General features: G+C 35.1%; 1 protein-coding gene across 1 annotated transcript in view; it reads right to left on the bottom strand.

The window, feature by feature from the left end:
- LOC109713397 (glutamyl-tRNA reductase-binding protein, chloroplastic) overlaps positions 1–13,415 on the bottom strand; it is a 29,883-nt gene extending 16,468 nt beyond the window's left edge. The window contains exons 1-3 of the mRNA XM_020237457.1: positions 13,137–13,415; positions 11,458–11,523; positions 9,050–9,136 (exon numbers count right to left, since the gene is read on the bottom strand). Coding sequence (XP_020093046.1) covers positions 9,050–9,136; positions 11,458–11,523; positions 13,137–13,343 — 360 coding nt within the window. The 5' untranslated portion in view covers positions 13,344–13,415. The remainder of the gene's footprint in view (positions 1–9,049; positions 9,137–11,457; positions 11,524–13,136) is intronic.

Raw genomic sequence — 27,831 nt, 5'->3', positions numbered from 1 at the left:
CCGCCGGGTGTGGGTTCCCTCATGCCCATAGTGTTTGTGGTGGCTAATCATTGCAGCCTATTGCACCATCCAACTTTCTGTAGGCCTCTTGATCCCTTCACCTGCGATGGGTGATCTTCCACTCTCTGATCTACTATGCCGTCCTTCTCTCTCCTTCTCCCTCTCATCCCATGGTGGTACGGTCGACCCCCCAGGGCAACCTGCCCCACTCCCGCACATCCCCATCCCCCTCCGCTCCCCAGTTGCAGCAAGGGCCTATAAATATCCCTGCATTTATGCAGAGATGCCACGAATTGGTTGCCTCCATTTAAAAACTTTACTCTTTTGAGACTATATCTATAGAGTTGATCCCTCTGCTTCTGGTGTTCTGGTAGCTCCTCCTGTGAGACTCTATACTCTACCTCCATTTATAAGGTTTGCTTTAGATTCCGTCGGCTGTTAGAGAAAGGAGTCGATCCCCTGTGCTTTTGGTTTTCTGCTAGGCCCTCCTATAATACTCGCTGCACTCTGAGGTGGTTGCCTCGGTTCCCAAGGTTTGGAAAACCGATTTTATATAATTTTTTACAGAAAATTTGGGGTGGCTGACGTCACTGCTTTGGCTTTTCTCCTAGGTTGTCCGCTACTGTGGCCTGTTCGGCGCCCAGCTTTCCTTACTGTTCCTGCACTTTTGTTCTCTCGGTCCTTTTGGTGAGTGGTGGCTCAATCTACTCGCTCTAAATTATGATATACATAATTCAGCCATTTCTTAACAAATCTTTTAAGAAATGAGATCACTCTGATGTTTTCTACGGTCCCTATTCATACCCTTATACTTAAGAAATATTTTAAGAAAACGAAAGCTCAGTCTACTCGCTCTAAATTATGATATACATAATTCATCAATTTCTTAACAAATCTTTTTAAGAAATGAGATCACTCTGATGTTTTCTAAGGTCCCTGTCCATACCCTTATACTTAAGAAATATTTTAAGAAAACGAAGCAAATCGTTTTAAGAAATGGCATCGCTCTGATGTTTTCTAAGGTCCCTGTTCATACCCATTAAGAAATATTTTAAAAAAACGGAGCAAAGGGTGGAGGTCTACTCTATTACTCTCGATTAATGTAAATTTCAGTTGGCTGTGCCTTCTGATATTTTCCAATTCATCTGCTCGCACCTTTATACTCGACAAAATTTTTAGAAAAAATTGAAACAATCTATTGATTTATTGATTGCTTGATAAGTGGCCTTCTCTAAATTGGTTGCTTCATTCTCCAATTTTCATTCTAACTACAGTTGTCAGGATGTCGGTTGTTCAGCTCTCTTTTAGTAAATTACTTGAGAAAATATGTGAGAAATTGGGTGTCGGGACGCCTAATTGTGTTGCAACTGTCGCTGCTGAAGGCTGGTTCGTAGCGTATATAGACCTTCCTATTGCGCGCAGTGGGGCAATTGTCGAAATTGCACGTTGCTGGGGTGCTGCGTCCCCTGATTTTCTCCTAGCAAAGGATGATTCGGCCCGTGTGGCTATCCAGCGAATGAAGGCTGAGCTTGATCTGCATATAAAGGATATAAATTATGATGACTGCGTAATGTATAAAAGTATGTACGATAATGTTACGGTCCAGTACAGTGACCTCCTTGGGCAGTTCAATAAATTGAAGCGTGAACACAGTATTCTGAGAGATTGTTACGCTTCTTCTGTTGCCGAAAAAGTAAGGTATATAGATGAGCACGTGAAAATGTGCCGTATGATTGACGAATATCATGCGGCCATCAATCACCTTCGTGCGGACCGAACTGCTGTGGCGACTGACCCCTCTGAATCAGAGTCGGCTTTTTAGTCCTGCGCTTCTTCCTTGGGTTTCATACTGTACTGCAACCTTGCGCCTGCTTCTTGCTGCTGCTTCCTTTCTCCGTGTCCTTTAGTGTTTCTTAGATATCCAGGTGTTTCTTCAGCTCTTTTTGTACTTCGGAGTTGATTCTCATAGCTTATAATGCTTTGTTGTTTCCTTATTTGTAAAATAATCTATGTACTGTAAGCTAAACTTTGTAGCTTTTGGCATGTGCTGTCGGCTCCTTCCGTCCTGTCTTTTATTTTGTAAAATTTGGTTTGTACTTTTGGTTTTAAAATATAACATGTACTTTGAGCTTCCTTCCCTACCGTGCCTAGGCTGTTTGGTTTTATGCATTGGTTAGTCCTCTAAAGGTTTCAAGCTCTTTTCAAGATGCATAAAGTTTGCAATTAAGATTCAAGATCAGCAAACAACAGAGAAAGATGAGGAACAACATAACAAATGAGCCTATGGAAATGGGAAAAAACCATATATATATATATAGAAGCCAAGTAAGGAAAATTGAATAGCGAAAATAAATATATTTTGCTCAGACTCCCCCGACCATCAAACATTATTAGATTGGCGCTGAAACCTGGCCACTCAGTACTGGAGATTGAGTTACAACCGACATGTATACCGAAAGCATTCTTAGCCCAAATAAGAGGAGCTGGTTGTCTAGGAAAAAGGCCATCCAAAGTCCCCCTACCACCAGTGAAGAAGTAGATCAATTGGTTGTCTATGAAGCAGGCCATCCAAAGTGCCTTTACCACCAGTGGAGCAATAGGCAATCGGAAATGACCCTATCATCAACCAAGAAGGCCCGGCGCGTCCTCAATTATCGCAAGTAACTCACATTCAAGGGGAAGGTCATCATAGCATGGGACAGAAGGAGTGAAGAGAAACTCTAGAAAAATAGTAGGACTGGACTAAAAGCGAGGAAAGCAAAGTACCCCAAAAGCAACAAAACATTATCACAAACCACGCCAATCTTAATTCAACATATGCAGGAGTAAATCAAAATATGTCGCATTAAGAATTCAACATATTGAATTCTGAACCACCCAGCTGAAATCTTAATTTAATATGCTGAATTCAACATATTGCCTAGCTGAATTGAGCTGAATTCAGAATTCCCGATGGAATTTCGAATTGTGTTGATGAATTCTGTATCCCACGCAATTGCCAAGCTTATATCGGAGACCATCAACTAAACAATCTCAGCAGTCAGATGTTCTATTGCGCATGATAGTAATCTAAAGCATAAAAGTTAGTACTTAAAATCATTTAATTTGACATTGCAAATTTGAGCAAACTGAAGAGGAAAAAATCAAATACTAAAATCAAACTGTAAAGACTACGTTGCTAGTTCGTTTTTTCGAATGAGGGCTAGGAGCATACTGACATTCAATCACTTCACATACTAAATTTCACCAATAGTCTTCTAGAATTCAGATTCCTGAATTCCAAATGGTTGCATACAAAGTATGCCATCCAAAATGCCCCTATGACTAACCAAAAAGGCCAGGGCCGCTGTTATTTATCGCAAACATTTAACATTCAAGGAAGGAATAAATCTTAAAGGCTTGTAGGACTGTTGAGGTAGAGAAAATAAATTAAACCAAACTGGGAAGCTCATGCATCTTGAAAAGAGCTTGACATTGAAATAAAAAAGCCTAGAGACGGAAGGGAAGGTCAAATTACGTGCCATAGTTTAAGCCCAAAGTACATACCGTGCCCTCTGGTAGAAATGGCTAACACTTAAAACCACACGATCTAGACACGGAATTCAAAGAACATGCCCGGTTCCCCTTTAGAAATGTTGAGGTGGAGCAAGCAAATTAAATCAATTGCAAACTTTATGCATCTTGAAAAGAGCTTGAAACCTTTAGAGGACTAACCAACACATAAAACCAAACAGCCTAGGTACGGTAGGGAAGGAAGCTCAAAGTACATGTTATATTTTAAAACCAAAAGTACAAACCAAATTTTACAAAATAAAAGACAAGACGGAAGGAGCCGACAGCACATGCCAAAAGCTACAAAGTTTAGCTTACAGTACATAGATTATTTTACAAATAAGGAAACAACAAAGCATTATAAGCTATGAGAATCAACTCCGAAGTACAAAAAGAGCTGAAGAAACACCTGGATATCTAAGAAACACTAAAGGACACGGAGAAAGGAAGCAGCAGCAAGAAGCAGGCGCAAGGTTGCAGTACAGTATGAAACCCAAGGAAGAAGCGCAGGACTAAAAAGCCGACTCTGATTCAGAGGGGTCAGTCGCCACAGCAGTTCGGTCCGCACGAAGGTGATTGATGGCCGCATGATATTCGTCAATCATACGGCACATTTTCACGTGCTCATCTATATACCTTACTTTTTCGGCAACAGAAGAAGCGTAACAATCTCTCAGAATACTGTGTTCACGCTTCAATTTATTGAACTGCCCAAGGAGGTCACTGTACTGGACCGTAACATTATCGTACATACTTTTATACATTACGCAGTCATCATAATTTATATCCTTTATATGCAGATCAAGCTCAGCCTTCATTCGCTGGATAGCCACACGGGCCGAATCATCCTTTGCTAGGAGAAAATCAGGGGACGCAGCACCCCAGCAACGTGCAATTTCGACAATTGCCCCACTGCGCGCAATAGGAAGGTCTATATACGCTACGAACCAGCCTTCAGCAGCGACAGTTGCAACACAATTAGGCGTCCCGACACCCAATTTCTCACATATTTTCTCAAGTAATTTACTAAAAGAGAGCTGAACAACCGACATCCTGACAACTGTAGTTAGAATGAAAATTGGAGAATGAAGCAACCAATTTAGAGAAGGCCACTTATCAAGCAATCAATAAATCAATAGATTGTTTCAATTTTTTCTAAAAATTTTGTCGAGTATAAAGGTGCGAGCAGATGAATTGGAAAATATCAGAAGGCACAGCCAACTGAAATTTACATTAATCGAGAGTAATAGAGTAGACCTCCACCCTTTGCTCCGTTTTTTTAAAATATTTCTTAATGGGTATGAACAGGGACCTTAGAAAACATCAGAGCGATGCCATTTCTTAAAACGATTTGCTTCGTTTTCTTAAAATATTTCTTAAGTATAAGGGTATGAACAAGGACCTTAGAAAACATCAGAGTGATCTTATTTCTTAAAAATATTTGTTAAGAAATTGATGAATTATGTATATCATAATTTAGAGCGAGTAGACTGAGCCTTCGTTTTCTTAAAATATTTCCCAAGTATAAGGGCATGAATAGGGACCTTAGAAAACATCAGAGTGATCTCATTTCTTAAAAGATTTGTTAAGAAATTGCTGAATTATGTATATCATAATTTAGAGCGAGTAGACTGAGCCACTACTCACCAAAAGGACCGAGAGAACAAAAGTGCAGGAACAGTAATGAAAGCTGGGCGCCAAACAGGCCACAGTAGCGGACAACCTAGGAGAAAAGCCAAAGCAGTGACATCAACCACCCCAAATTTTCTGTAAAAAATTGTATAAAACGGTTTTCCAAACCTTGGGAACCGAAGCAACCACCTCAGAGTGCAGTGAGTATTACAGGAGGGCCTAGCAGAAAACCAAAAGCACAGGGGATCGACTCCTTTCTCTAACGGCCGACGGAATCTAAAGAAAAGCTTATAAATGGAGGTAGAGTATAGAGAGTCTCACAGGAGGAGCTACCAGAACACCAGAAGCAGAGGGATCAACTCTATGGATATAGTCTCAAAAGCCTAAAGTTTGTAAATGGAAGCAACCAATTCGTGGCATCTCTGCATAGATGCAGGGATATTTATAGGCCCTTGCTACAACTGGGGAGCGAGAAGGGGATGGGGATGTGGGGGAGTGGGGCAGGTTGCCCTGGGGGCCCGACCGTACCACCACGGGATGAGAGAGGGAGAAGGAGATAGAAGGACGGAGAAGTAGATCAGAGAGTGGAAGAGCACCCATCGCAGGTGAAGGGATCAAGAGGCCTACAAAAAGTTAGATAGTGCAATAGGCTGCAATGATTAGCCACCACAAACACTATAGGCATGAGGGAGTCCACACCCGGCAACGGCGCAGAGGAAGGAGGTGAAGCTCGGGCAGGCGAAGGGAGGGGAGTACGCCAAATTAGATTGTAGAGTAGACTGTAATAATTACGTACCATAAAACTTATGGGTATCAGGCAACCCACATCCGGCGGCGGCGGGGAGAAGCACGACGATGCCCATCGCAAATAGAGGGGAGGCGGGTACGGCGCACGTGCGGAGAAGTACCATGATGCCCATAGCAGACAGAGGAATTGGGGTACGATGCACGCCGGCGAAGCTAGGCCTCCAGCCACGGCGTGCGCCCGCAGGTACGGGGGGAGGGACAACTCTCCGCATCCTGCGGGATCTGCGATGGATAGGCGTGCGACAGGCCATACGCCGCACCATTGGGGAAGAGAAAGGGAGAGAAACAACGGTTCGGGAGACGCGGGGCGGGTGACACGTGCTGCCACGTGGGCTTGACCCACGGTCGAGCCCGCCGCTGCCGCCCGCCCGCTGCGCCCGCCCGCGCTGGGAAAAAAAAAATTAGTGGGGGCCACCAAAGCCCCCCCGCCAAACACGGGGAGGCTTCGAAAGGGTGCGAGAAGGAATGGTATAGAGGGAGGCGCTGAGAAGTCGACATGTCGGCCACAGTAAAACTCAGGATTTAATATATCTATGGATATATGAGTCCTCAACAACAAATACACGTGACACCACTTGCTTCAATAGTGGGTGTAGGGTCCACCTCCCATCTTCTAAGAGGACTAAAAAATAGGAAAAAGACTCAACTTTTTAGTTTCTTCATCTTTCCTCATTGTTTCATCTTCCCTTCCCAATTAATGTTTTTTCAACTTCCTTTTCTTATCTCTCTTTTGTCTTCCCTCCTTAAGTAATATTTTTTCGGTCTCTTCTTTCCTCACTATTTCATCTTCCCTCCCCAATCAAGATTTTTTATCCGCTACAATGCCCGAATTGTCTTCTCTATTCTATTGTTCCCAGCCCTCTTCCCTCTCCCTCCCCCTACTCAGAATCGCGCCCACGACAAGGACGAGAACAGCGTTGATACTATCGCCAACCGCTCTATCCCTCTTTCTCTCTCTCCACCCTCCTCTTCCCTCTCTTTAAAGTTTTGATCATTCTCCATAACTGACGTTGAAGCCCCACAGTAGCGCCACCGCCTCCGCTGCTATCCTCACGTTTTGAGAAGCAGCTATCATCATCGAGGTCATTTGGAAGAAAGTAAACCAGCACATTACCAAGATCACCGACATCTTTGTCCTCGGCCGCCGCAATACCGTCAAAACCCTAGTCTCCGCCTCCGTCGCCTTCGACATCATGCTCTTCGAGGTCTCAATGGAAGTCGCGACTAGATCGAGCAATCGGATTCATCTAACTTTAACCAGGTATTGTTATTCCTCTTTATCTCCTCTTCTCTCTTGTTTTTAGGGTTGATAAATGATAAATCTCTTTATGCACATTTTGGATTCTAGGTTTTTTTTTCCTTTAAATTTCTACCCGCTACAGCGCACGGGTCCCTACACTAGTACTTTTTATATCTCTTTCTCCTATGCATATCATTTATTATTACAACTGTAGATTTATATATAAAGCTATTTGTCTTATATTTCTTTTGACAATGCTTTGTTAACTATAGCTATAATTATATGAAGTCATACCTAAATTAGCTATTTGCATCTTGAATGTCACTTGAGGAGTAACAGTTTTGTATTAAACAATTTCTTCACTGGTATTGTGCATCATTGCAGGATTGTAGGAAGCGATTGCTTTTTTTGGTAAAAACATACAAAACATACCTAAACTATGGACTATTTGTGAGTTAGCTAACCAAACTTTCAACATTTTGATTTCATTACCCAACCTTTCAAGTTGTTTGATTTGGGTCACTCAACAGCACTTTGACTTCAAAATTTGAATGCGCCGTTTATTTTTACACGTTTATTTAGTATACTTCATAAAATTCTTGCAACTATAAATTTACTAAAGTAATTAGCTTAAATTTTAAGGTCACAGTATCCTTGACTGACTATCAAATAAATTAAAAAATTGGGTAGTAAAATCATAATTTTGAAAAGTACGGTAGCCAACTTAGAATAGCCCATAATTCATGTAAGTTATGTACGTTTTAATCTTTTTTTTCCAATGCCTTTCTCTTACCAAACAAATTCATTGGTAAGAAATAGATATAGTAGAATTGCTAATCTTGCTTAGTTTGATGGGTCGGCATGCAAATACACTGGTGAAAAACTATGTAGAGTTTAAAATACAAATTTTATGCTATCGTGTTCTCTAAAAGTAAGGGTAACAATGGATTAGATAATATCCACTGAGATTTGTCTTCTAAATCCAAATTTGTTTTAAACAATGGTGAGCATATTTTATTATTTTCCAATGTATATTTTTTGTTTATGTAATTTACTAATTTGTCTCATTGCTACAAGTAAAACAAATGCTAATTGTGCACAAATTTGTCATGTTCACAAATGTATATTTTAAGAAAGAGAGATGTTGGCTTATGACGAAAGGTTTGTAAACGTTAACCGAGTAAAGAGCATTACCGAATCTTGGATAAATTGAGATTTAGTGGAATTAGGCAGCAATAATATTCAGCCACATGTCAAAAATTAGAACAAAAGCATATTTAAGTAATTAGAATTGATCTGTGAAGTTTTATCAAGATTATTATTTGAAATTGAGGAAAATAAAAAATGCTAGCATTGGAGACTTTAATAGTGCCTACCTGCTGCGAAGCACGGGCTCTTAACAAGTATGCATAAATACCCACACTCAAGATGTTCCTTAAGCAACTAAACAAAGTATAAAGGTTTTCCTTGCTTTACAACGGATGGAATTTTCCTAATTTCATTAAAAAAAAAGACTAAAATTAACTACAAAGGACTACACAGTAACTAAACACAAGAACTCCGAAAAATCTATGAGAAGCCACTTCCAAATATATACTACAAGCAAGCAAAAAAAAGTGCCACAACTGAAAATAAAAACTCACAGAATTGTAAGGCTATGTTCTGACTAGATCTTAACATAAATATGAGATACCAGAAGTGAATTTATTTGTTTTAAGCAGTACAATATAATTAGGCAAAATGAGATCTACTATTGACAACTTTTTTTTAGGTAAACAATTTCAACAAACACATATGTGTTAAAAGAGGTCAGCAAACCTGAGAATGAGTAGAGAGCATGCCCCTAACACTTCTGTCAACTATGGTTCGTACTTCATCAACTGGGGATAGTCGAGCAGCTGCTTCCTGTAGTGATGAGAAATCAGTGTGAATAAAATAACAAAGGATAAAAAGACATTGAATGAACTGTGAGTGCCTTAGATGCATGTTATTTCACAAGAATACAAATATTGTGTTGTACAATTGTGTCTAAACTACTACTGACCAGTTTACCTAATATGATCGGTACATGAAAACATTTTCTTCCTGAGCGAAAAGAAGTAAGCCTTTTATTTCAAATATTTTAGATTGTCGATGGAATCTATTTCTTATTGAACTTCGTATGTCTAGATTCTGTATTGAGCTGAGCACTGGGATGAATATTTGCTCTCAACCCCAATTTATGGCTATTCAGTTTTACATACGATATTTTAGAGCTTTTGCTAGCGTATTAATGTTACAAGGCTTTTTGGCCTCTTCGCTCTTCACGTGCTTTTGCTGGTGTATAAATGTTACAAGGCTTTTTGGCCTCTTTGCTCTTCACGCTTATCAGTGAGACCATCGGCAATATAGGATACATGCTTAAAACCAAGAGACAATGTCTCATTATGACCACATAATAGGGGCACTTCAAAAGCTCCTATGGAATGATTAAAGATGCTCATGATGTTCCTTACTCCATGGTCCATTTTAAGAAAATTAGTGAATAAATCCTTCTTAAGATTTACAAATAAATAAAGAACATGAAATTTAGAATCCTCGAAATAATCACATCTTTTTGACTTAGTCCTTGACATCAAAATGATCTCAAACTGTAAATATCAGTGCTCCTTTCTAGGGCCCTTCTGATATTGAGGGCCATCTAAAACTAAAAGATGCGGTTCTTCAAGGATTCTATACTTATGTTAAATTGATCTAATTAACATGTTACTCCTTATGGAAGCATATGAAATATTTTCCTATTGCACTTCTTAAACGCGCATAATGCGCCCTACCTGCAATCCCAAACAAAGCCCTAAAGGATGGCCAGATGGTGTAAAGTAGCAGAGATGGAACGAGAAAATATGTGCCACAACTGAAACTAACAACACATACATTGTGCACAAACAAGTGATACCATAGTATGGGCCTGTTTGGCCAAGCTGTAGAAAGTAGAACTGTTGCAGAAATGTTGTAAGATATAGTTTGTTGTTTAAAAAAGTTGTAGAGTATTTGTTGATTCCGTCGTCGAATGCTGTTTAGGTAATATCTGTCTAAAAAACGTTGTGGACTGTTGTAAATTAATAAAATACCACCAAAATATTAATTTTAATATCTTTGTAATAAAATATATTTAAAATATATATAAAAAAATAAATAATTTAAAAATAATGTAATGAAAATATATCTAGTTAGCTCTCAATATCAAAATAATCTCAAATGCATGACAAATAAATAAATTATACTGAATGTCGTCCGGCGGCGTGCGATCGCCCCCATCACCCTCACTCTCTTCCAATGTCACCCTCCTCGGCAGAGACGTACCTTGGCACCCGCCTCACCCTCACCCTCCTCCAATACCATTTAGCTTTTACATGTTAATTTGGGTTCAAAAACACCATTTCACATTTTTTACATAATATTCGAATCAACACTGGGTTCTATCTGGAGTGATCCTAAGCAATCCTTTGAAGTTAGATACTTCACTGACAAAGTACAAGCAAATGGACTCTTCGCCCCTTGCCTCCAACTCGTGCCGCCCCTCTCTCGCAGCACGCGCGGCTGTGCTGCTCGCTCCCTTGGCGACGGGCGCCATCCCCTCTCACTACGCTGTGTCAACCCTCTGGAGGGCGCGGCTCCTACTCCATGAAGGGGGGAGAGAGAGAGATAGAGAGAGAGATGGTAAGAAGAGATAGAGAAAGAGGAAGAAGAGGGAGATGAGGAGAGAGAGAAAAAGGAAGGCAAGAAAGAAAGATGGGAAGGAAACAGAGTAATAGAGGGGAAGGTGAGAAAGAGAGAGAAATAGGGAAAGGGGAGAAAAAGAGATGGAAAGAAGAGAGAACGTGAAATAAGGGAACGATAGAGAGATGTGTGTCGGCTGTATAAGCTTGGGTTCATGAGCTTTTGCAATTCCACTTCCCACCGCAAATTTTGGTGATTTCAAAACATACCTATTACTTTCCAAACGATTTTTTTTTTTTCAAAAAGTGCAGTTTGGCCAAACAAAAGCTGGACGAAACAAGTACAAGGTTATCTAGCACTTGACTTTCTTGAACTTCAAATACTAGATCACAAATACTACTAGCTATAATTCTGTGAATCTCAGGCAACAGTATATAAATATAGACAATGACAAGATCAATCCAACAGAAATTTCCATATGCCCAAAGAGTTTCCAGATGAAACACACTATATCAAAGATTAATCACCTGATGAGATCGAATCAGCTCAAATGTGTCCGGGAAGCTGCCACCTGCATCAATCGGGGCCGCCATCTGAAACATACAAAAACCAAAACAAATGATTACTAACATTTCACTCTGTTTGGAGTCATGCAAATAGAACTCAATTGATTTCAGTGCAGAAAAATTCAACTCAATTAATCTATAGATAATAATTCTATTTGGAAAAAAGCACAACTCAATTGAATTCCATTCTATTTTAATGTTTCAATGTGTCTACTTTTCCTAATATACCCGTAATAACAACATTAACTATAAAGATTGAGGGCAAGTTTGGTTCAAAATAGGAATTGAAATCGGAATGGGAACGGGAATGGACCGAAATCAAAAACAGAATGATGAAAACTCCTAGTTTGTTTGGTCCATAAGAGGAATCAGAATCATGTTCAAATTAAAATTAAAAATATTAAAATTTAAATCTACTATCCAAATATGTAATTAAAAATTTAATTCAAATTTGAACTCACCATTTGAACTTAAAATTTGAATTTATTAGTAAAATGCAAGTTCAAAGTTAAAATTTAAATTTAGAACTAAATTCAAATCAAGCTTATATTAGAATTTAAATTTGAACTTAACAAATTAAAAATTAAGTTTTGAATTCATAATTCAAATTCAAATTTAAAATTATAATTTATTCTAAAATTAAATATAGATTATATTGGGATGCAAATAATTGTTAGTGAAGAAAAAAGTTTTTTCCTTAATCCCTACTGGAATCAAAGATGATTCCCACCTCCATATTGGGAATCATTTTGAAGGTATTCAATTTTTCCTGGATTGGGAATCCGAATGCTAATCCTTCAAACCAAACACTAATAATAAGAATGCATCATTCCGATTCTCATTCCAAGCCTCCAATACTTCAAACCAAACATCCCCTAATGTTATAACTAACAGCAAAAAAATTCTCACCACCTTCAATGTGAATTCTATCTGAAAAGACGGGATTTGGCTGTAGTACGAAAAATCCCAACAAAATCTTTAAAATCAAGGCTCTATTTGGATTTTGGATGCACGAGCATCTCGTTAGCTCTATCTCTTTAATTTTTTCAAGAAACATGCAGTATTTGGTAGATTTAGAAATGCGAACAAATGCCTAGAATGGATGTCATATTCGGTCTTCGAGTCATTTATTTCTTCGAATAAGATAAATCATTTTGCTGGTGAAATATAATACCCTACCAACTAGCCGATGCCAAGACCTTCCAAGGAGTAAAAAAATCAAACTTTTAGCTTCAAGCCTTCAATCACACAAGAAAACCTTCATACCGAATAAAGGTAGCACCGGATAACTCGTTCCAGCATCCAAACAGGGCCCAAGTGAACTCCTATCCTAATAATTGGAATCGAAAAAAAAATAGAATTCCAATTCCAGATAGTTCTAGGTTAGGTTTGTCCATTCAAACAACGGATTGTTTTCGACACGATTCGACGAAACAAAAGAAAGGGATGAATAATTACTAGCATTTCTCCTGTGGCTAATTCACAATCATGCGATCAGCATCGGATTTATTTCAACACAACTAAAAAAAAAACGATTTGATTGCAAGTACGGAATTGGAAATGCCCAACCCAAACCCTAAACATTCTAAATCGTTCCCTTTCAACAATTAAAAAAAAAAAAAAAAAAAAAAAAAAAAAACCTGAGAGGATTGAGGAGCGGAGGAGGCGGCCATGGCGAGCGGAGGAGACGGGGAGAAGGGGAAGCGGATGCGGCGGCGAGAGGAAGGGGAGGAGGAGAGGGGAAGAAAGGAGGGATTGTTGGAGCGGCAGGCATTTTTAAATAAGAGAGAGAAGAAGGCTGCTGACGGCGGACAGCGGACGCACGGCGAAACGAGGGCAGTCTTCATCGCGTCTCGCCTCTCTCGGTCCACAGTCTGTGCCACCCGCTCGCCTCTGGTTGGGGCGTTTTTAACTCAACAAATTGGTTATGTTTTAATATCCCAAACCGTCTGACCCGGAAATGTTCTCGAAGAAAGGATCACTGAACCACCAAAATGATTAATTTTTATTATATAATAGAAAATTTTTATAAAAAATCTGTTGATTTTGGGCTTTTTTTTTTTTTTCCAAAATCGGTTCATTTTTGAATTTTATAGAGTTAGTCGCATTATTTTAAGAAATCTTATTGAAGTATCCCTCCTTGCAAAATACATTTAAAGTATATATTTAAGATCTTTTTTGTAGTGTACTAAAATTTGCAAATTACTAAAGTCCAGTGCAGAGTAACTTATGGTGTTATTGGAGAAGTTTTGAAAGAGTTTGAGTTGAGTTGAAACTATATATTTTGACGCAAGAAATATAGTTTCAGAACTAATTCGCAACTGATGAATTTTCTACTTTACTATCGATACTGAAATTTTAGGAATATCGGTACTCAATAGAAGTTCAAGCGAGAGAACATTTGTGTTCTGCCAAACTCTGGCTAAGTATTTGTACTAATTACCATGAACTGATATCCGAGGTGAAGTCTCGTACTTCTTGAGCTGTTTTTACTATTAAAACTCTCGAAGTTTGGGAAACTTTGAGAATGTACTTAAATAAGTGAGGGAGTACCAGTATTCAAGTTCGAATATTGGTATTTGTTGGAAAAAAAAAATTGTACTGAAAATTTCATTGTGATTAATTTTCTAACTAAATTTTGTAATGAAAATTAGTAAATGAATTTTCAGTTGAGCGCTAAAATTCAAAATAAATTGTAGAAGAAGAAAGTCAAATAATTTGATCCGGAAGCACGCAGTGTACTGTCATAGAGCGTATTCCCGTCCTTCGTGCGGAATTAACTAGAAAATCATCCAAATGTATGATCGGAATTTCTCTTCCTACAAGTACGAATGCGAAAAAAGTTGATAGAGACTCTTTCAATATTCGCTGATAAAAAATCAGGCCAAATAAATCAAAATAATAGAGAAAATAAATAACTTTCCAAAGTTTCTCTTTTTAATTTTTCCTTTTTTTTGTTCTCTAAAAAACAAGCTATCTCTATCATGCTAAATCCGTAAACAGTGAAGCTTTACAATACAGCGGTATCAAATTAGAACGTTGGCCACGCTCTACGGTGCAATGGCCGTGCGCCTCAAGCGTGCATGCGCGTGCAGACCGGGCATGCGCGTGGGAGTTAACATAAACAAAAAATAATTAATAAACACTAAAAAATAAAAATAATAAAATAAATTAAATAATAATAATAATAATAATAATAGTAATAAAAAATAATCATAGCCATCAGGATTTTGAATTTTCATCAACAGTATTTACCTGTACTCATGTGGTGCATCGAGGGGGATATCGTTGCAAACTTGCAATTATGAATAGGGATTAATTTCATACAAGTTCCTACAAATATAGTAAATTATAAGTATATCTCTACAAATTAAGTTTAACTTTTATATGTTATCCTTACAAAAATACTGATGTTTTCAAATATGTCACTGCCGTTAGAATCCGTTAGAAAAAATTAGTTAATCAAAGATAAAATATTTAATCCTAATTAGTTAATAAGGTGAATTGATATTTTTACCCCCTCTCTAATTAACAGTTGGGACCTTTGGACGGATATATTTGTGATAGCAAAAATGTCATTTCACTTATAAAATAAACAGTGTTTTAATTGTAACAAGCCATTGGGACATATTTGAACATATTAGGACTTTTATAGGAACAACATATAAAAGTTGAATTTTATAGAAATATATTTATAATTCACTATATTTACAGAAATCTGTATAAAATTAATCCTTATAAATACCCCTCTCTCTCTCTCTCTCTAGTCTCTCCTCATTTCTCTCCCCCCTCGAGAGAGAAAACACCCTCCGCTCCCTCTCCACCTTCACCTTCTTCTTCCTCTCCCTTCCCACCGCTTGTTTCTCCTCCAAAGCCTTTATCGCTAGTCTCTCTTTTCTCTTAGGCAGCTCAATTTTCAATCCAAAGTTGGAGTTGGAGTTAGAGAAGCGGAGTAAGAGCTCTTGAAAAAGCTCTATCTTAGATTCAAAGGCTTAAATCTAGAAGAAAGAGTTTGGAAGAGATGAGTTTTCATTTACTCGCACTTTAAATAATGATGATTTGAGAGTTTTTCTTACAGAAGTTTGTAAAATATGAATTTTAAGGTTTAGATTTAAAAATTTTTATTTTGGAGATTTTAAAATAGAATTGATGGGTTAGAAATCTTCTTGTAATATTCATTGGTGGACACTGACAACCTCATTTGAATTTACGACAATCCTTTGCCAAAATCCGATGAATTTAAGTTTTTGAATTGGGTGATCTCCCTCTGTCTTCTCCGTCTTATTTATAGTTATTTTCTACTCTATGTTTGTATGAGAAAAACTTAGTAAAGTAGAAATTTCATGCTAGTTGATAACCCTTGAACGTAAATAGAAAACCTAGCATTAGAAGCTCGTTATGTTTGAAACTTTATTTATGTATACCTTGTAATTATTGTTGATTATATTTCTTGGGTTAAACATACATAAAAAATAAAAACCCTCAACTATTTGCTTTTTTGGAATGGGTGCTTCTCCCATTTTTTTTAAATCATAATTTTTTGACCGGATATACAAGAATATCTAATGAAACTATTAAATTTAATTAAAATGATTAGAATAATTTAATTTCTAAAAGAAATTAAAAGCTCAAAAAGTGTTAATAAAAAAAGATTAAAGTTGAGGGACGTATTTCAAATAATCCATAGTTGAAGGGACCTCCATATATTTTCATCTTTTACAAAATTAAAATTTATTTTGATCGGTGTAATCTGCAAATGAAGTAATACTTAAGAAATTATGAATAAAAAATTAATATTAATTTATAAAATTATCAGTTATATTTTAAATAACTCCAAAATTAATGATATAAAAGAAAACATGATTTATATTTTCTTTACTAGGAATAAGTGTGTAAATAATAATTTTGATAGGTCGTCCGTTTAAAGATATTATAGAACACACCAAGTAAATTAAATTATAAAATTATTTGTAAATAAATTTTAAAAATGTAATATCTTCTGCATTTGATGCATATAATAATTTTATTATATGATAAGAGTTGTATAGTAATTTTATTTAAATAATAATAAAAAGAAAAAGATTGCAGCTAAGTGCATGCATATCATTTATTTTAAGAAAAACTTCAAATATCACCCCTATGGTTTCACACCACCTTATTTTAGTACCCTGTGGTTTAAAGTGTATCAATTTAGTGTCCTGTGGTTTCATTTTTATCTTTTTATTATCGATTCCACTTATTTTTTCATTAAATTAGTGACAAAGTTAAAACTAATATATAAAAGCTGATGAAAAAATAAAAATGAAACCATAGGATACTAACTTGATACACTTTAAACCACAGGGTACTAAAGTGAGAAAGTGCGAAATCATAGAAGCGGTATTTGAAGTTTATCCTTTATTTTATTAAGGCGACAAAAAAAAAGGAGTATAACTATATATAAAATATTAAAATATTAAATAGAGAATTACATTTTTTTTTTTGGTAACAAAGACATTTATTTTTATTTGGCCACAGGCTGCAACAAGATATAAATCGGGCCAATTTGCATTAAAATTCTATTAGCTTTAAGCTTTTGCAAAAATATGCCAAATTTTTTGAATTTTATAGATTCATGCCGAATTTTTAAAAAACTGACCAAAATACCCCTATTTTATTTTCTCTCTCCTCTTTTCTTCTCTTGTTGTTTTTTTTCTATCTTCGAAATGGGCGGCAGAGGCGAAGGCGGCCCATTTCGCCTGTCCCGTGCGCTCTCGCCTTTACCCTCGTCCGCGCTCCTTCCCTTCGCCTTCCTCACTTCCAACTTTACTGAGACTGCGTCACGACCCTTTTTTTTTCTCTCTGACCCACCTCCATCGCCTCCTCAACTCTTTACGATAGTAAAGAAAGTAATGCCGCATTCTCTTTCTCTCCTTTTCTTTCTCTCATTTTTTTTTTTTTGTTCGACCCCCCTCTACTACCTCCGCAACCCTCCACAATGGTAACGAAGACAACGCTGCGTCCTCTTACTCCGCCTTCTAATCCTAGTCAATCAAAACTTGTATTTTTCCTTCATATCTGAATAGTTTAGTATGGAATAATTAAGCAATCAAATTNCTCGCCTCGAACTCCGCCGAGGCCGTGCTACGACCCTCTCTTTTTCTTTCTCTTCGACTCTCCTCCACCACCAGAGAGGAAAAAAAATAAAGGGTCGGAGAGAACTGAGTAGAGGATCTGCTGACGGAGATGGAGGGCGAAGAAGAGATGGGCATAGAAGAAACACACGAGAACGAAGAAGAAGGAGAAGAAAGAGGAAGAGGAGGAAAAATAGTGTATTTTTTGCCTAAAGAGTGCAACTTTCGTTTAAAGAATGTAACTTTCGTTCAGAAAATACAACTTTCATCCAAAAATGTGTACTTTTTCTCTCAAAGAGTGTAAATTTTCTCTAAAACAGTACAACATTTTTCCTGAAATAGTGCAACATTCTCCTGAAATAGTTTAAATTCATCTTCTTTTTTTCTCTCTAGTTCTTCAATTTTCTTATAGAAAAAAGCATTTTTCTTATAGAAAAAAGTGTTTTTCTTTATGTTTTATTTTTTATTTTTTTTATTTTTTTTATTTTTTACATATTTTTTTTTCGGTTCCACTCTCACCCGCACTCGCTCTGAATTTTCCTTCTCCGACGCCGGCGCCTGCACCGACAAAGGTTGAGGAAAAGAATGTAGTGCTATCCTTATTACTGTCGTGGAGGCGGTGAAGGAGGGTCGTAAAGAAAGAAAAAAAATGAGAGAAAAAAATAGGAGAGGAAGAGGACGTGACGCTGCCCTCTTTATTGTTGTAAAGAGTCGAGGAGGTGGTGGAGGAGGGTCGGAGAGAAAAAAAAAGTTGCAGTGTAGTCTCGGCTAAGGATGCGTCGGACAAAACCGAAGCGGACCGCCTCTGCAAAAGTTCAAAACTATTGGATTTTTTATGCAAATGGGCCTATAAATTGGCCTAATGCTGCATAAGTATATAATTGTTAATCTGACCTAAATAATTTTCTAATATGGAGATTTAAGGTATGGTCAAAGTCAATATTTGTTGATATTGACAATTCAAAAGCAGCTCTGTTTACACGCCTAGAAAAAAACTAGCTAATCAGCAGCTTGGTTAGCTAATCTATTAAGAAAACTAAGTTCCACATGTTGGAAACTTTTGATTAGATCCCCATGCCATAGATAATAGATTTAACATTCCGAAGAGGTTCAACGATATTCTTAATACCAACCCTAGTTCGAACACGAGTTATCTCGTAAATAGCGAGCTAAATTATCAATCCTATTTCGAGCAATATAGCCAATACCAACAATTCCATCCTCTGTATGGCATAAGCCCACCGGCATTAACTTTTATTCATCCTGTGGACGGAATCTGCTAGTAGCTAATCGGTTAATTTATTTAAAATAAATCAGTTAAAAAGCATTAAAAATACTCATAGATCATGTTTAAAAAAAAGGTATCACAGATAACATAAATGAAAGAATTTTTATGGAAAAAAAAATTTATCTTTTGTTTCTAGCTTTCCAAATCTTGCCAAAGGGAGTCGGGAAATGGAGAATTATTACATTGAAACTTGAGGCATGTGTAAATATACAAGATTGTGGTTTTTTAATATTTAGCCGACTAGAAAAAAAAATAGGGCTTTTTTTGCATTTAGCCCCCTGGCAAATTTTTATTTTAAAATTAGTCCTGTCAAAATTTAATTTGCAAAAATGGCCCTGGGCCTACCACGCAGGCGCTACGTCAGCACCACGCGGTAGGTATGGATATCCGAAATATTATCCGAATCCAAATCCGAATAAATTATATATATATACATAATTTATTTTTATTTATTTATACAATATATAAAATATTTAATAATTTTTATTTCTTCGATCTTCATCCAACGGTATAGATTTTTAAAACCCGCTGGGTTTAGGCTCGGGTTTCAAGTTTTTGGTCGGATATGGATATGGGTATGAATTTTTAAAATCCGTCGGGTTCGGATCCGGGTTTGGATTTTAATTTGATTTTCGGGTTCGGGTTCGGATTTTTGAAAAAGAGAAGAAAAGGAATACAAATTCTCTATTCCTCTTTTCAATATACAAAAAATACGTACTAAACATGGTGAACCATTCACCGTGTTTAGATACAGTGAATGGTTCACCGTGTTTAACTTAACTACAGCCTCCAGTCCCGCCCGCGTGGCGCTGACGTGGCGCCTGCGTGGCAGGTCTAGGGCCATTTTTGTAAATTAAATTTTGATAGTGCTATTTTTAAAATAAAAATTTGTCAGGGGGCTAAATGCAAAAAAAACCCACTAATTTTCTTTTAATGTTTAACGGTTAAAATAGGTATGTAGACTGTTGGACGGATGGGTGGGTATAAAATTTACACCTCACTATTGGGTGTACAAGTAGCATTTGTCATTAAAAATAAAGGGTGAGAAGATTAATGCAAAAAAGAATTGGCCCATAGATGATGACATTACTCGCTTTCACTTTTAGACTTACAAGTAAGGTTTAGATTTAGAGTTTAGGGTTTAGGGCCGCCCGGCCCTGCACGGTTACTATAGCCGTTGGGTTCCTTCCTTTTTTTAAAAAAATACTTTTTTATTTTTATTTTTTCAAAACAAAAGGGTCAAAAAATAAAAAAATATATATATTTGATATATTTTTTATTTTTTAAATTTTTACACTTTTCTCTAATATAATTATGTAATATGATTAATTCAAAATTTATATATTTTTTTGTAATTTTTTAACTATCAATTTCACTTCAAATAATAAAAAATTATGAAAAAAAGTTATTACTTTTATATTAAAGTTGGTTATTGGATCAAACAAATGTAAATTAAAATATTTATATTAAAAATCTATAAAAGTGAAAGTGAAAAAATTTAATCTCTAAGTTTTAAATTTTATATAATATTAAAAAATTAAATTTATTGTTAGTGTTTAATTATTTTATAATTTATAAAATTTTTAAAAAAGTTTCAAAAAAGTTGGGTATAATTGTGTAAATTAAAAACATTAAATCAAAAGTTTATAATTTAAAAACAACTTATCTCTTTTTCTTCAAAATTTTTTTTAAAAAAAATACAAAAAAGGACAAAGAAGAAAGGTCAAAAACTCTATTACTGGGCTAGCACGAGGCCCGGACCGGGCCGGGCCGGGCGTGCCGTCTAAATAAACGGGCCGGGCCTACGCTGGGCCCGATTCGACCCAGGTAATGTGTGCCGTGCTCGCCCGGCACGGCCCACATTACACCCCTTACTTACAAGTATCATTTCTTATTTAGAGCAAGGTTCATCTAATGCTGTTGGACAAAATAACGTTGAGCGAAAGTATATGCTTTTCCATTTCCCAATCGGACTGTAGAAAATATCTTTTAACCGATGATATATGCAACGTAATATTACGTATGAAAATAAGTAATGTTTTTTTATTTTCATCGCACTTTTTTACTGCATATAATGTAATATTTCCACAATTCCAAACGAAACCTTAGTATATTGAAAAATGCAGCTTGTATACCCAACTTTATGACTTACGAGTGTAAATTTTACATCTACTATCCGAGGGTTTATAAAATCTGTTTTGCGCTTATACCAACATTCCAAAGTAATAAAAGATTTCTATAAAAAATGTGATTTCGCCTTGGGCGGAAAAAATTGAATTTGGGCCGTAATTTTTCCAATTGGGGCTTAAATAAATTTAAGGTCCCTCATGAGCTCAATGAAGTTTTTTGGTGTTTTGTTTTGCATCATTTGGCGCAACTTTGATGCTTAAACTACGTATTTCCAATCAATATTCAAAATTCATCAAGAAAACCTGGTTGGACCAGGTACAAAGTAAACACACTAAATTAATAATTATTCACCCAAGAATAAATATATATAACTCTGATGAGAATCTTATCTTAGCCAGATCTAAACGTACGTCTAAACCACTACTGTTTAGAGTAATTAGTTGTTATCTCCTATGGTCAACTTACAGTTCAGAATCTAAATCAGATTACATTTAGGGTGCGTTTAGTTCGCGCTATCTTTTAAAGATTCCTACTAATCCAATGGGAATAAAAAAATTGACGGTGTTTGACTAAACGCACTAAGTAATCTAGTTGGTAATATTGGATTCACTTGGGAATAAGATTCACCCCAAAGTACTAATCTCATTCCTTTGAGGGAGGGTGGGTATCCTCATATTAATGAATTGGGGTAATCATAATATGTCTAATCTCTTTCTTTCTTCTTACCTGCCGGCTAATTGATATTATTTTTCTTTACACTCTAACCTTATATCTCTCTCTCAATTTATTTTTCTCTCTAAAATTCAACTTTTTTCTCTCTCTAAACTAAGCTTTTTCTCTCTCTCTCTCTCTTTCTAAAATTTCAACTCTCTCACTTCCTCTAGTTTCGACTATATTTTTCTTTCTATTTTTTTAATTATGCTCTCTCTCTCAAACTTATACTCTCTTCATTTTTTCTAAAAATATGTTGAAATTTTTTGTAACATTATCTAAAATTAATTAAATAAATAAATAAATAAATTGTATATTTTTTGTAATATTAAATAACATGGCTAATTAATATTACCGTGCAAATCAAACACAGGAATTCCATATTCTTAGTAATAGGATGAATAGGAATAAGATTCTCGGATATCTTTTATTCCTAGTAATATTTCATAATGCGAACCAAACGCACCCTTAGGGACATTCTTAATGCTAGGAGCCTATCACCTCCGCATCTTAAATAAAAGAAAAAAAGTAAATGTACAAAATTATGGAACTTTAACTATTTTGCAAACAGATGCTTGAACTTTTAATTTTAGTAGTTAGATCTTCTAAATTTTATAAAATTGTTTAGCGGACAGTTCTACTTGAGCGAAATTACTAATTGAATAATCATTTTAGTCGCATGTGTTACACATAATTTTGTAAATTTTTTACTTGTAAATTTTTTACCGTTAGATTTACGTTTTTTTATCATTTTCAACCGCTAAATTATATTATTCGACCAATCACCCACTCAAGTCAACCCTAGAGGGCCCACATCATCCTAACCGCACATCTCTTAATCCAATGGCCAAAAATCTACAAGCACCAATAACTTAGTATTTTTAAAAGCATATGAGCTTAATTTTATATATATATATATATATATATATATATATATATATATATATATATATATATATATATATATATATATAAAACTAGGCTAATATACTATTAATAGTACCAAATCCTTGGTGCTACCAAGTTTTCGGCCATTGGATTGAGAGATGTGCGGTTAGGATGATGTGGACCCCCTAGGGTTGAGTGGGCGGTTGGTTGAATAGTATGATCTAACGGGTNTATATATATAGTACTTTAAGGCTTTATAAAGTTATATACAATACAAAGTACGAAAATAATTACGTAATTAGCAAATTCAATTGAAAAAAGGAGTCTATTAAACTATTTAATAGTTAAGATTTACACTTGAAAATTAGAAGTTCTGACTTTTAGCTTTTGGATGAAGAATTATAGGATTCGGATGATAGTGGTCCCCTAGGGTTAGTAGTCTCCGTAGAAAAATAATATTAATCAAAAAATTAGAAATGATCAAAAGATTAATCCAAAGATTAGAAAATTGAAAGCACCACTATATATATATACATTTTCAAAATTTATCTTATGTCAAAAAAAAAAAAAAATCATAGTTTAAGAGGTCCTGCTGACAGTTCGAGTTATTATTGGAGCCAATTATAGATCGAAAAAAGAAAAAAGAAAAAAAAAAAAAAAAAAAAATCATAGTTTAAGAGGTCCCATATATAAGCATCTACACAGGTCTAACAAATTTCAATTCTCTGCTTCCTCCATCCCATCAACACAATTTTTTCTTTTTTCTTTTTTCTTTTTTCTTTTTTTTTTTTTTGAGGGAAATCGTCTGAGAGCGAAAATTTATTTAAACAAATGAGACGATACAGAATTAGAAAAATCCTCAAATTAAAGAGAAATACATAGTACATTTTTTGCTAGACAGACCCTAATTAGCTAGTTGATAAGCTTGCATAGTTCATCGACGAAGGACTGGAGAAACGAGAACACCATCCAAAAAAGAAGGCGCAACGTTCATCGACGAAGGATTGAAGTGTTTTGACAAACCAAAATGATTCTATATATACTTTTGTGCTGAATAAAACGTAGAGAAAAACAACGTAACGGTTAAAGCTAGTAATGAGCAGGAATGATAATTTTCTCTACAAATGCAAGTAATCTTTTTTTTACGTGGATAAATTTTATGCCTACATACATAATAAAATAAATCCGATTTCATATTGAGGATAATGACTAGAAAACAATTAAAAGATTTATTTGTTTCAGGGATTCCATAGAAATATACAAAACCTGCACACATGTTAATATATTATATATCTCGATAAAAAAATTTGAAATCACGATTGGTTGTAAATATTGTCGACACAATGTCGCCACTAATTGTCTAACGTTTCGCGGCGATCGTATGTCGCCACTAATAATCTAACTTTTGGCGGCGATAAATTGTCGCCATCAAATAGTTTTACCGACGGATTTTAGGCGGCGGCATGCGGCGACAAATTGTCGCCGCCAAAACGTTTTTCGTAACGACAATTTTAACTATGGTGGCGATATATGTCGCCACTAAATTTTGTACCTGTAGTAGTGGACTATTTATCATCATGTACTGACGAGGTTTAGAGATTGTCACCAAAATCTGAAGTTCAATAAAAGAATTTAGCAAATAGAAAAATACAACGTAGAAAGTGTAAATAAACATTCATAACGTACGTTTACTATATATAGCCATGCATGATCATAAATAAAGCAAAGTGCACGCAAGCGCGAATTGGATGACTAAAATTAGTATATATAACAAATCTTGCACGCAAGAACACTTTAAATAATAATTAGCGACGCTTTAAAATGTTGATCGATAAGAATAACTCTAACGCTTGTGAAAGCGTCGAGTAAAAGTCGTTACGTAAATATATCGGGAAAAATATATATACCGACGCTTTAATATAGAGTCGAAATATTTTTATCAGTATTTGATAAAAATATGTTTATTGGCAACGCTTAAACATGGTGTCGACACATGTCAAATATTAAAGATGCTAGAATAAAAACTTGTTTTTGCGCCCTAAAACCTCTTTGTCTATTTGCATCTAAAAAAATATCATCTAAAACATATTTTATTATAGTATATCAAATATTTTATGAGAATTTCTTTGTGACGGCCATGTTTTCGTATAATTCTTCGCACTATCTAAATTATACTTAATCATACAACCACAGCGCCCACTCACACCAAAAAAAAAATAAGAATAAAAATAAAAAATACCAATCTTTCTTGTTAGCTTCATCTTTTGCAAACTCATAAGCCCATATAAAATTACACACATAGAGCGTAAAAATTAGAAAAAAGTATATATAGTTGGAGAGTACGTGTACATATAGATTGGAGAGTCACTTTTTCATAACAAGAAATATATTTCATATCCCTTTGTCTATATATATATATATATATATATATATATAGAGAGAGAGAGAGAGAGAGAGTTGGACTGAGCTACTATTAGTAGCAAAATTCCATTATTGTTACCAGTTTTTTAGCCTTTGGATCAACTCTTTTCATTATTTCTAACCATTGGATTAAATACTATAACCCAGTGGGGACCACTCAACCCTAGGGAGACCATTCAACTCTAACCGACTAATATCATCCTGACCCTACAATTTTTCATCCAAGGATTAAAAATTTGATAGCAAAAAAAACGTTTTACTATTAATAGTATTTCAGCCTAATTCTATATATATATATTCATAATTTGTAACACAGGAATGAGATCATGTTACCCACAACAACATACTTGTTTTCTTTGTTTTTTCTTTTTTTTTTTGTGTGTTCATGTAGATGATGGGTGTGTTCACACACAATAGTTTAAAAATATTATGGTACGTACACCTCATGATCAATACATCTTTTTTATGTTCATGATTGATGAAAAGGAGTTATAATTTGACCAAATTTGCAAAAATTTGAACGTGTGAATGGGGAGATCAGAAGAATTATTGCCAAAGGAAACGCATGAAAATCTATATAGTTATTATTACATTATTAATCTACAACTATAGTGTAGTGACCCGCGCGTTGCGGCGGGTAGATATGGCTAAAAAAAATTGCAAAGAATAAAATATCAATAAAATACAAAAATAGTATATAAAGACCATATTATAAATTATAAATTTCAAATAAAAAAACTAAATTATGATAAGAAAAAGAAAATCAATAATTCAAAACTAATCAATCGTATTCAAGAGAGATTGCATGTCACCCAAAACTCTACTTTTATAATAGCTTTCACAACAAAATCATAAAATAAAAATGGTCTGGCAATTATAGTATGTCAAAATCATCAAACTGCATAAGTTCATGGATAATAAAACAAATTTACTACAAATGACAAAAAACGAAGAAAAAGTTAAAAAGAATATTATACATGCACTTAAAAAAAACTCTTTGTATACCGATATAAAACTATTAAGGTTTAAAATATGTATAAAATCTAGACCGGCCTTCTTCAACTTTTTAACATTTGCTTAACAGTTAAATCTTAAAATAGACATTACATCTTTTGAGAAAATCCTTAGTGCCAACATAGAGCTCACTTTCTCCTTAACATTTTCATAGAGAAAAATGTACCAAAAACCTTCTAGTTATAATGCATTTTAAAATAAGTTCCTTAACCTGCATCATAACGAATAAAATAAAGTAATGTCAATAATAATAAATAAATAAATAAAGGGCATATATCAAAACGGGATATAGTTAAAGGGGCCTCCAAACATTTTAACTTACTTTTTTTTTACTTCACCCACCTAAAACATATGAGATCAAAATAAGATCTCAAATTTGCAAGATTAAACTAATTTTCAATGCAATCAAAACTGAAATTTTTTTGAAAAATAACTATTTATGTACACGATATTTGATATTAAACAAATTTTACTCACAACACAACTAATTAGAATATAAATATGATGGACTAAGAAGAGATGAGATAGAGTTACCTCCTTGGAGCTCAAACTAAGCTTTACCTTTTTCATACACAATTAGCAAGCAAAATCTTTAATATCAGAGATAGAGAGAGAGGGGAAAAAATAAACATCCATCAAGTTTATATTAGAGAATCTAGTGAAAAAAAAAAAATTGCGAAAAGGTTATAAAGATTTTCTAGAAAGGACCGAGAAAAATTTGTAAAATTTTTTTAAGAAGCAGTTCTAACTTATATTTACACGTCTCCAAGATATACTAAGAAGAGAATGCATTTAGGGGTGTAACTTAGTTAAGACACAATAATTATATTGCAATATGAAGATAGATTTTAGGCCAAAATCAGAATTTCAACTAATACAGAAGCAAAAATTAGCATAATGCTTTTGGATATTTTATGAAAATTCAGAACAAACCACAGGGTTGTTCCAACCCTAAACCCAAAGCTCACTAAAAAGAAGGCATATTTAGATAACTTTACCTTTCTAGATATCCAATTGATAGCATGGGAATGGCTAATAGTCATGCTATTTGCCCTGGCTGCTTTATCTTGCACGATAGAATATATATGAAAGATAGCATCTAACCAAATCTCTCTTGATCGTCTGAGTATATATGGAGAACTTCGACATTTGCATTAGTCACAAGCCTCATCGACATTACTCTGAGCAACAGTTTTTGAAAACCGAAGCCTCGCTAAAGTCCTCACATATAAGTTCTTATTAGATATTGTTGCAAAATTATCAAGATGTATATAGTCTTGTGAAATTCAAATTTTCTATATGTACCCTTTGAAAGTGTAAATCCTACCAATAAATAGAAAGGGGCTGCAATCACGTTCATTGGGAGAACTTAGCTTTTTAGGAGTTTTTAAAGAGCGCATTTTGTTTAAAGTACATACACATGTCCTTATCTGTAAAAGGCTAAAATTAGCAACATTATATGCAAGCTGGTATACTTGTTAAAATACTATGACAGAGATTCTGACAGCAAGATATAGAGAAGGTAGCATCACAACTTTGTTGCTAGGAGAGCATCAAACAAAACATTGAAGCAACGCAATCTAAATAGACTTTGTATAAGGTAGCCAAGTCGACATACATACAATATTAATCAAAAAAAAGTTCACATTCACATATCATAAGCCAAAATAGAATAATCCTACAATTGAATAGAATACTAATTGATGGTTTAACCAAATACAAGGTAATGAAAAATTAATGCAAAATAGAAGAGAAAGCATGAATTCAGCC

Source organism: Ananas comosus, linkage group 7, assembly GCF_001540865.1.
Source record: "Ananas comosus cultivar F153 linkage group 7, ASM154086v1, whole genome shotgun sequence".
Taxonomy (NCBI): Eukaryota; Viridiplantae; Streptophyta; class Magnoliopsida; order Poales; family Bromeliaceae; genus Ananas; species Ananas comosus.
This window is presented reverse-complemented; position numbering and strand designations above follow the sequence as displayed.